At 37.7% G+C, this 11547-nt stretch overlaps 2 protein-coding genes across 6 annotated transcripts in view; both read left to right on the top strand.

Moving 5' to 3' along the window:
* Nucleotides 1-3036: 3036 nt before the first annotated feature.
* Nucleotides 3037-4416, top strand: neurl2 (neuralized E3 ubiquitin protein ligase 2). The gene is made up of 3 exons (XM_030122001.1): nt 3037-3178; nt 3275-4082; nt 4208-4416. The coding sequence occupies exons 2-3, from the start codon at nt 3308-3310 to the stop codon at nt 4321-4323; spliced, it is 891 nt and encodes a 296-aa protein (XP_029977861.1). The 5' UTR covers nt 3037-3178; nt 3275-3307; the 3' UTR covers nt 4324-4416.
* Nucleotides 4417-6027: 1611 nt separating this feature from the next.
* The window catches only part of tex2l (testis expressed 2, like), a 37118-nt gene continuing 31598 nt past the window's right edge, over nt 6028-11547 (top strand). For 2 of the 5 annotated variants that reach the window (XM_030121806.1, XM_030121803.1), the window contains exon 1: nt 6029-6163. The gene's annotated coding sequence lies outside the window, so the exon portion shown is untranslated. Of the gene's footprint in view, nt 6164-6277; nt 6318-10284; nt 10361-11547 lie in introns of those variants that run through there. The other 3 variants (XM_030121807.1, XM_030121804.1, XM_030121805.1) reach the window with 3 other exon arrangements.

Below are 11547 nucleotides of genomic sequence, written 5' to 3'. Positions count from 1 at the left end.
TTTACTCAGATGTGTTTGTCTGTGTGTAGACTGAGGCAGAGTCTGCAACGTTCACTGATCTAATGCAAGAAACAAATGGACAAAGGCTTGAACAAACTGTGGAATAGTTTGGAATAACGCTGAGCAAGAATCTCCAGGCATCTACCAGTAGTTCAGAGGGCAAAGCTAAGTAAAACTTAAGGCTTTTGGATGAAATGGGTGGAATTCAGGGTCAGAGAACTCTAGTTCACCTAACTGGAAAGTAGTGAAAATCAATTTTCTACTTACCTCTTATCACAAGAAGTTGATTTACTTGCGTCCACAATTCCCAAAAACTCTGGATGCTTTATAAAATCTAAGAAATCTGTAATCAATAATGAAACAAGGATAAGTAAATGTAACTGTTTTTTTTCTGTCTGTGTGTTTTGTAAATGTATAAATTGTAATACATTAGCGGCATTGTATGGTGCCATTGTACGATAGCATGAGAGGTTAAAATCACTCAGAACATTTGAATACAGACATAAAATTGTACCTAGTAGATAGTCAGGTAATGTTTCTTTTCATTTGGTGAGTTTGGAGGTGATCCGGCCGGTGAAGGCTGAGGAAAATCCGTACAAATGCCCTCCTGTGCTGCAACATCGATCGATTGGACACAGAACATGCATTATATAGTAGGATTTATATTGGTAAAGGACCCCAGGAAGAATAGTCTCTACTTTAGTAGAGACTAAGGCGTATCCTTAAAAAAGGAAAGAAAGAAAGAAAGAAAGAAAGAAAGAAAGAAAGAAAGAAAGAAAGAAAGAAAGTGATTTGCAGTTCTCATAAAACATTTTATTCACAACAGAACAATAAAATCATATCAAATGTTTAAACAACGGAACCATTTTAACCCTTAAAGACCCAAACATCTACTGATGAAACTGTTTAATACCTGTTGAGCCACTAATCCTATCAATCCATGTAAATAATTGGTGTTAAATACAGTTTGGCATCTTCTCATGGTCATCAGATATGACCCATTTAGACGTTCAGAGGCTCCGTAGTGAACATGGAAACACCATCATGTTCTACAACATTGATTTACCAGCAAAACCCATGAAGTTGGATCAACGACAGTGGATGGACACACTGGGTTTATGTTCAATTATTGACACCTTTGCAGAAAAAGTAACTTTTTCTTCAGTTTTGTCTGTTTTTTATATAAAACCCCTCAACTTCAATCTGAGCTTTTATGAACATCTACTTGATCAGTGAATTGGATGTAGGAAAATATAGGATTTACACAAAAAAATGCTAAATAAAGAAGATAATATTATGATAAATGGTGATAAATCACTTAAGAAAGGATAAATATAGAGAAAAATACATTTGGGGCCTGCCACAAAAGTAGCACTGGCTCTGTATGGGTTAAGAAAAAAAAGTAATTAGATAATTTTGAATTTGATGGAAGAAACAAATCTCCAGAAAGTTGGCAGAGGTTCATGTTCATTATAGTGTAGACATTGTAAACATCTGGGAACTGAGGAGACCAGTTGCTGGAGTTTTGGGTGAGGAATGTTGTCTCGTTCTTGTCCGATATAGGATGCTACTTGCTCAACACTGGATATTCTTTGTTGTTGTTTTTTTGCTTTTGTTTCGTGATGGACCGAAGGTTTTCCGTTGGTGAAAGGTCTGGGCTGCAGCCACTTCAGCACCTGAACTCTGCTACTATGAGGCCATGTTGTAATAAATGCACAATGTAGTTTAACATTGTCTTTTTTTTTTTTTTTAATCTTTTTATGAGCAATGTAACAGAACATACAAAGGAGCAGAATTACAGTGCATTCATTATACATTGCCTTTTTATATCATTTTTCCCCATTCCCAATCCAACCCCAAGGCACTCCGAGAAGGGGCTAGTTTAACATTGTCTTGCTGAAATATGCAAGGCCTTCTGTTCTGCAGATGATGACATATTCAAAGTCATTGCATTTTACATTGTGAATATTATCTTGGCATTTTTTTTACACAACTTGTAAAACACTTTTTCAAAGATTGGTGATCCTCAGCCTCTCTCTAAGATGCTCTTTTTATATCCACGTCATTTTAACTGAACTGTTGTTAATTTACAGAATTAGCTGTGAAGTATTCTTTCCACTATTTCTTTTTATTTTGCCAGCTTTTTGTTGCCAACCAATTCAAATTACATTCTATTTTCCTAAACCAGTACATTTTTTCAATTTAAGATGTTTTTTTTTTTTTTTTTTTTACACTTTATTACAATGATCACCATTCCATTCTATTTTTATTGACATTTTACACTGCATCCCAACTTTTTTGGTAAGATAATGATGAATCAAATATAGAGGGAAATGTCAAGGTGAAATAATGTAATGTAATGTATGTAAATACTGTTCGAGTTTAGACAGAATGATTGTTCATTCAGCTATGCCTTGGTAAAAAAATATATATACGTAAATATATAACAAAAAAAAATTTCTGAAACTAATACTATATACAAAGTGTCTCTATCACCTTTGGCTCAAATGCATCTGACTTGATGAAAATATATTTGATATGTTTTACAACCCTTTAACTGCCAGTAAATCTTTACCCATTAATTATATACACTGACTATAAGTACATGCAGAGAGTGGAACTGTTTAAAATACAGTTCCTCCTCATTTCTTATCTTCACTGACCTCTGTATCCTGGTGTATTACTCTAATTACTACTTTACATATGAATTGAAGCCTTGCAGTCTCTATATGGTCCATATTTAGAGTGCTGGTCCTCTGATAGTAGATCTCCACAGCATATGGAATTATGTTAATTATATAGCTATTACTTGAGTACAAGGGTTTGTGGAATTAAATGAAAGCTGGGCCCACGGGGTTGCATTGCTCCCACCGACCCCACTGCAAAGTCTCTCCATGTGTGTATGTGAGTGACTGCAAGCATGTTCACAACCCCCACAAACACACACACACACACACACACACACACACACACACACAGACATACCTCGCCATCTGTTGACACATGCAGCTGTTCAAAAATAGCCTCTACCAGAAGCTTCCCATGAGTGGCCAGTAGATAGACAGAGCTGGGCTCTTGTCTCGTCATGTCTGTGCAAGTTGTTGTGTCTCTGCAACGACCACGTGTTGGACACCAAGAGTGGTATCAAAACTAATCCTAAGGTTTTTGGAATTTAGAGGTAAGTGATCTGTTTTAATGTCTCAGCTAATGTGACTCAGTTTGAATCTCTTTTGTAGATTCAGTAAATCAGATGTTTCTGTTCACCACATATTAGTGACGGCTTGACCAGACGGATACTCCACAGGAGATGGAACCCTTTTCTGACCAATTCATGGAATTCCATCCCATCCATGGAACTAACGTTAGACTAGACCACTCAGGAACGCAGGCCACGAGGGTGGAGAGCTTTGCTAATGGAGTGTGTTTCAGCAAACATCCCCTAAACCCCGGGGAGATCTTTCTGATAGAGATTGAGGATAAGGAGCTGGGATGGTGTGGCCACCTCCGCATTGGCCTGACCGCTAGAGACCCCAGGAACCTTGATGTGGTACCTGAGTATTCCATTCCAGATCTGACAGATCTTGGTGACAGCTGGGTGTTTGCCATCACTCGCAACCACAATAAGATCAGAGAAGATTCTGGGGTTCAAGAGGAGGAAGAAGGTCTAGCTGGAGGTCACAGGCTGGGGAGGGGCTTAGCTGAAGATGAAGCTGATGATGAGGCAGATAGAGGAAGAAGAGTCAACACCATGTCAAAGACCTTCTTTACTGACACTCACTTGTACATTGAGAACGTACGGATCCCCAGAGACAAGCTGGTCGGCCGGAGCCGGCCCGGACGCTTCAGTCACATTTTGGACGACTTGTATAAGACGAATGCACTTCCCCCCACAGCCAGACGCAGCAGGATAGGTGTTCTCTATGTGCCTAAAGGCCAGGGGCAAGCCGACATGCATATTGTCATCAATGGGGAGGACATGGGAGCTTCTGCGAGGGCTATCCCCACCATTCAGCCCCTCTACGCAGTGGTGGACGTGTTCGCTGCTACCAAGTGTGTCCGCATTGTCCAGGTGGAGTATGGATGTAAGTGTGACCCTACATCAGGCAAAATACGACACTTTTATATGCATCCTTTTTCACAGCTTCTCTCCTCTGAGCTCTTTCCTACTAATCTGTTCCTTTTGCTCTTTTCTTTCATATCATTCCAGTCTCCTCTTTGCAGACATTGTGTAGGAAAGCCATCCAGAAGCACATTGTTCACAGGATGGCCATTGATTGGCTGGAGCTCCCAGAGGCACTCAAACATTACTGCAAGTACGAATGAAAGAAAAAGAATGAAATGGACAGGGATGTCATTGCACACATTTTCAGACAATGAAATGTTATTTATTTCATATTGTGTTTTGTTTATATGAAGTGCCATCCATTTTCTTTATTTGCCTGAGATTATTACAATAAATAATACATTCAAAACCTTTGCTATGGGTTTGTTGTTTTTAATTAGAATTCATGTAACAATGCTGCAAGGACCTGATTATGAAACAAAAGTGTCCATGCAACACTGGACATCCCATGACCACAAATATTTGTGCTTGGGTTGGAAAAAAAATCCTACAAGGTCTCTAAAACCTCGCAACTAGGTGGCACTACAACTAACATTTTCACAAATATCTCAAGATAGATAGATAGATAGATAGATAGATAGATAGCAGCATATCAGGCAAAAAGTTTCATTCATTCATTCATTCAATATGCATTTGACCACTGCAAATTATTTGGTTCTTACCTACATTTAAAAAGAAAAAAAACAAACAAAACAAACAAACTTAGATTTATAAGTGTTAGAAAATTTATCTTGTTTTAAGAGTTAATTTCAAATTTCAAAATTTCTCTTTTATTTATTTATTTATTTATTTATTTATTTATTTAGATTTATTCTGAATATGGAAATGGTACAAGCTTCCTGATTGCTACTAATTGACTTCTTTGCAGAACATAATATAGAAATTAAAATTCAAGGAAGCAAAAAATAATAATACACGCAAAAAAAGAAAAAGAGTCATATTCGAAGAGCAGTGAGAAGCATAGCTTTATTAGCTCTCACCTCTTATTGGGTCTAAAAAGCTAATGAACCCAGTTTCATAGAAACACCCAAATCCAAAAATTGTGATGAAAGGGGGTGGGACTTTGGCTCTCTGTTGTTTTGGTGGCCATAGGTCAAAGGTCAGAGAATTGCAATTAAATGATGTAATTTTATAGATATAATGTTTATAAATTCTTCTTCTTTTCAACAATAAAAACAGGAGCAGGAAAAACGCAATAAAGACATTAAATTAAGATTAATAATAGAACAGAATCAGATAAATGACTGAACAAAAGACGAGAAAGGCTGCCAAAGTAATATAGAAATGATTGGCATGTGATACAGTGCTGTGTGGGGCTCAGTATCAGTGTCACCCAGGTTGTTTAAGAGCACTTCCTCCAGTCAGTGATGGATGGGGGTTATTGTTTGTCCCCCAGATGCAGTCCACCATCCCGGCCCCGTTCCTCATCCTGTCATATCTAGGGCTTCCTCCCAGTGCCTTTAAATGGGCCAAGATGGAGGGAGGGAGGGGGAGAAAGATGGAGAATAATTCATCTGTGCATCCTCCTCTTTTTTCTGTATAGTCACGGGTTTATTTCATGCTCCACATCCTCGTTAATAGACGCGCAAAGGGGGAAAAAGTTTCAGTTTTATCCGACGGATTGGATCAGACGCATGAGAACTTGGCTGCGGGTAAGTTTGGGCTTTTCTTTCCTCATCCTGGACCTCAAAAGGAAACAAAATAATACTGTTTAAGACTCAATTAGGAAGTATTTACACAGTGTATCTGCTGTATAGGGATGAGTTGGTGTGTGCGTCCGCGTGTTGAGGCTGCAGGACGCACTAATCTGGATTACCATGGAGCGCGGCACGGTTTTTATAATCAGTTCGGTTGAGCTGTGATTCTCGGCAGCGCATGACACATCTGGATGGAGGAGGTTTGTATATTAGAGAGAGAGAGAGAGAGAGAGAGACAGACAGAGAGGTCGTGCCGTTGTCCACAAATGGAGCCGGATTCTGCAGAAGATAACACCGATCAATGGTTTGCAGGCACATTTCCTTGCACATTTATTTTTTTCGGGTAAGTAACATCCCTAATTTGCATGGATGCTGATATGAGTTCCGTATCCTGTTTTTCTGTCTGTGTTTTCCCCCTCTCTCTTTTTTTTTTTTTTTTTTTCTTTTAGCGTTGCAGGCTTTAGAGCAGAAAAGTAAAAGTGACAGTGATTTTGCAGGTGAGCGCACAGTGACCTGAGCCTTTATTTACTGACAGGTCTGCGCTCCACACTTGTCTTGAAGATGTGAGTCCACAGAGAGAAGTGTAACTCCTAAGAGGTAGAAAGGAGCAGTGAGCAGAGTACTATAGGCTGCTGTATTTGTCCATTATGTGTGGATTAAGTGACATTGGGTCTTGGAATAGCAGGACTGGTCTTGAGTAGTGCTCCTTTTTCTTAACCCTACATCAGGGGTCTCCTAAACCAGATGTACTTCTGTAACCTCTCTCCAGATGCTCCTAGGAAACATACTGAAATGAATAACAGTTAACTTTGAACATTTTGCTTTTGCTGTTGTTAGTCTCAGGACAATCTTACATTGTACACTTCTAAAATGTGCAGCCTATACACAGAAGAAAAAACATTTTAACCAAAGCATATGTTATTTAAACATCTGGACCCGCTGTGGAAAAATCAATGGTGCCACATATAGAAGGTATGCACATACATCACTTCCCCCCCTAGGCCACGCCCCTCTAAGTCAGACTGAGTGGCAAAAATCAACCTGCTCAACATCATAGTATAGCATAGTATAGCAGTAAACCCAGCGAGACTGGGAAAATGTGAAATATGAAATTAAATTAAGGGTAATTGGACTGGACATGGATCCGTACGAGCTACCAAAGAACAAGTGGTCCACGAACACTGACATGTGGTCCAAAATCGCATACCCTGACAACCAGGGTGTAGGGGATCATCACTATTTTTACCTGAAACAAATATACATGGTTTCATCATTACTGACAGCCAGGGTCCAAAACTAGGCAGAGAACCAACTGATCCAAAGTGCATTTACAGTAGACCGTGGACTGACCCCAGTGAATATATGCATGATCTACTGGTACTGAGGAGATTTATGTCTAGTTCAGATCAAGTACTTTATACAACAGATACTACTGCTGTGGACCAGCAGGGTACGACTTCATTATTGTAAATTACGATTTTTTCCCACCTGTTTTTAAATTACAACATTATTCTTGTAATACTATGGCTTTATTGTTGGAATATGACGACTTTAATCCCATAAATGAATGACATTTTTGTCAAAATGAGTTTTTTTTTTGTTTTTATAAGTATGGCTTTATTCTGCTAACATTGTGATTCTTTTTGTATTCGACGTAATTATCATAAAATTGCGGGTTTTATATCGATGTTTTATAACTTTATACTCGTAGTTTATTTTCTCATGTGGCCCTAATATGCCGTTGTAGCTTTATTCTCCAGTACGCCCATATTTGAAAAACTAGGTTAGCCTCAGTTTAAGTTAGTTTACAAATCATGTAGGAGCACAAGGTTCATAATCACAAAATGAAGACAACAACCATGAAAGATCTGATCATGAAACCAAGAGCTTTATAAGAAGTAACGTTAGCCAAAACAATATGTCATTTAAGATATGATTTTACCCAAAAATACAGCATAAATTAATGTTACCTGACACCAAACAGGATCCACAAATCTAGGTTTGGTTTCCTGGATTTCTGGATCCATCTACTTCTCTTTTCTTTGGCTTTCGGTGCCTGTAAAACAATAGCTCCGACTGCTTTTCAAACCTGTTCATACAATCAATCGTACAACAGCTCTTCCTCATTTTTTATTGAATATTGTTCTTCAGTTTAGACAGTATTGAAGCCAATGCTGCTACTCATCTCACTCTTTCTGCCACTCAGTGACTTCCACTAACGGTGATGTCACGTGCATATCCTCTCTACCACTGGATGTTTTTTCCATTTTGCAATGAATAAGTTTTATGTTCTGATAGTAATTCTGACAAAAATGGCTCTTAAAATTGTAAATGTTGCTGAACCCTGCTTTAGACTTTGCTAATTTCACCCATCATGGACTCTAACTGCTTTTCATTATTTATTTAAATGTGAGAAGATATGAGAAAAGGCATATAATTTCCATATTTTACAAGTAAAATTCATGTGCACACTACTTGCTGTCATATTAACTTCAAAGTGGAGTCTGATAATGACTGAAATCCAACTTAGAGGTTATCAGGCTCGAGTGGTACTTTAATCCATAAAGACCCAGTGCTACTTTTATGTCACTTCCCAAATAAATTTTTCTCTCTGTTTAACCTTTTTTCAGCAATTTGTCACCATTTATTGTAATATTATCCCCTGTGTTTTGTGTTTTTTCCATAAAAATCAGGTACTTTCCTGTATTTAATTTGCTGATAATGTGCATGTTCAAAAAAGCTCAGATTAAAGTTAAGGGTTATTATTTCAGAAACAGAAAACTGAAGAAAAAGTGACTTTTTTTTAGCAAAGATATCAACAACTGAATGTAAAACCAAGTGTGTCCATCCACTGTCACTGATCAAACTCCATGGGTTTTACTGGTGAATCAGTGTTGTAGAAGATGACAGTGTTTCCACGTTAACTACGGAGCCTCTGAACATCCAAATGGGTCATATCTGATGACTATGAAAAGATGACAAACTGTATTTTACACCAATTATTTACATGTATTGATAGGATCAGTGGTTCAGAAGTTATTAAACATCTTATATCAGTAGATGGTTTTGGTTGACAGAGGCTGTTTGGGTCTTTATGGGTTAAATCACCAAACTCCTTTCAGGGAGAGGGAGAAGACACTCAGTTAAATGTGTTGATGCAAAACACATGCATGTTTAGTGGAAAGAGTGGAAAATACAGCAATGTAAATAAGTCTAGATTTCTGGATTTAAGTAGTAACGTCCACTCTGAATTATTATTGGAGATAAGGGAGAGCTAAGGCTCAGTGTTGAAACTGTCTAAAACTCATGGCTTTAGGAGTCATGTTGTATCACTGAGGACAAATGTGGATATATCTGTGGTAAATATAGTGGTTAACAGTCTCAGCAGTGTTAGCAGGAAGGTTTTCAGTCATTACAAGTGCTTTCCTCCATTCCAGTGACGGCATTATCCACTCTAACCCAACACAAAGCAAACATTCGGCTCATATTACTTACATGAATACAGCCACTGTAATAGAGTATTTGTAACATGCAGATATTTATGTTAACCCATAAAGGCCCAGTGCTATCTTTGTAGCAGTTCCCAAATGAATTTTTCTCTTTATTTAACCTTTTTTAAGTGATTTATCACCATTTACTGTAATATTATCCTCTATATTTGGCATTATCACTGCAAATCATGTATTTTCCTATATTGAATTTCCTATGTATAATACAATTTAGATGCTCATGAAGACTCATTATATATTATTATATCAAAACAGAGAAACCTGAAGAAAAAGTGACTTTTTTTTAGCAAAAATATCAATCACTGAACATAAACTAAGTGTGTCCATCCACTGTCACTGATCAAACTCCATGTGTTTTACTAGTGAATCAATGTTGTAGAAGATGACAGTGTTTCCACATTGACTATGGAGCCATTGAACATCCAAATGGGTCATATCTGGTGACCATGAAAAGATGACAAACTGAATTTTACACTAATTATTTACATGGACTAATAGGATTAGTGGATTAACAGGTATTAAACATTTTATATCAGCTGATGCTTTTAGTCAACAGTAGATGTTTGGGTCTTTATGGGCTAAACAACTAATAGATAATTCTACACTACTGGAAACTCAGGTCATTATAAATTAAAATCGTTTTTATTAATGAACAGACATTTTCAAGACTTGCAGGTGTCACCCAGTTTTCTCCAGTCCGCTTCCTTTTTATTCTGTCACAAGTTGATGATTATTTGTGCTGCAGAATCTCAATTCAGATTGACTCTTGCAGGAAAAAATCTTTTGCTCGAGTTGAAACCCCTATAAGTGGTGTGTTTACACCTTTTCCCCATGTAAATGTATTCTTCTGCATATTCACAGAAGCGCTGTATGCAGTTGCACCGCGTGAGAAACATGTTTTGAATTTGCTTTGAACATTCCATGCTTAAAATGTGCTTTTGTAGATATTTAGAAAACAATTGAGCATGAAGTCTTGTGAACAGTCAAAAGATCATGTTTTGAAAGCTGAAAGTAATGTGTTTGTAAAGAAGGTGAAGGTTTGATCATTTCCACATCTTCTCTCTTTTTCTCTGAAAGGGAAGATTTTCTATGCTTGGTTGCTAACGTTGCTAAAAGAAAAGTCTTAGCACACTATTCATGAGTTTCTCACATGGTTTGATGTGACATTGGCACCATGTTTGTGTCAAAGCTGTGGTACAAGTTAAAAATGTACATGGAAGAATGCTAATACTCTGCTAATGCTCACATATCGAATACATATTTCTGTATATTGTTCATATTTTTTGACAGTGTTAGTAATTAGTTAACTAGTTTAGCACTTATGAGAGGTAGATTATGACAGATTGTGACAAATGGTTTGAGTCAAGTCTGCTTTCACTTAAAAAGTCAGCATGACTTTTGAAAGGAGAACAAATAACACTGGCTGCTTCTTTGCTTCTCTAAATGGAACCCGGTGCTTCCATAACCTGACTGAAGTACTTAATGTTAAATCCTATAAAATGCTGTGTAAAGTACAATACCTGGCTTCGGTGTGAGATCTGAGACCCTGTGACATTCAATATTATTCAAGTCATTTTCACAAGCATCAAACCTTGAGGTGGTTCAAAATTGCGACCCATTTGAGTTTGACCTCAATCGTAAGGATAAGACAGCTGATAGTAAAGAGACTTAGAAGGATTGTGATGGCACTAACAACTACAATCAACACTGGGTCACGGAGATGAGCTAGCTTGGAAACACATCCCACCAAATGTTAGTTTAGCCCATAATCCGGCTGTGTGATTTGTCAGATTTCACAGTAAAACCCTGCATTAATGTTAATCTGAGATTGTTACTGTTCGTGTCTGATCAACTAGTTGCACACAAACACACAAAGTCTTAAACAAACAAGCCGCACACCCACAATTCACTGAGTCACAGAAGTGCTCTTAGGATGATGTGTTCACTGACTGAGAGTGTGAAGAACAGATCCAATCCATTGCGGCGCACTTACAGCAGATGTGAGCTGTGTTTCGTGCTACAGTTGTCACATGATAGCTGTGCATGTTTTCACATAGCTGTACGATTAACACCTCTCACATTTGTGTTTTTATTCATTAACACTGTGCTGGATGAGAGCAAAATAATGCCCTATATGTGATTAAAAAAAATAGTTGACATACATACTGTATCTGTCTATTATTTATGTAGCATTTCTGTATTTGTCCTTGTTTCAACC

Source organism: Sphaeramia orbicularis, chromosome 19, assembly GCF_902148855.1.
Source record: "Sphaeramia orbicularis chromosome 19, fSphaOr1.1, whole genome shotgun sequence".
NCBI classification, from domain to species: Eukaryota; Metazoa; Chordata; class Actinopteri; order Kurtiformes; family Apogonidae; genus Sphaeramia; species Sphaeramia orbicularis.
Note: the sequence above shows the minus strand (reverse complement) of the source record. Positions and strands in the feature narration are given on the sequence as shown.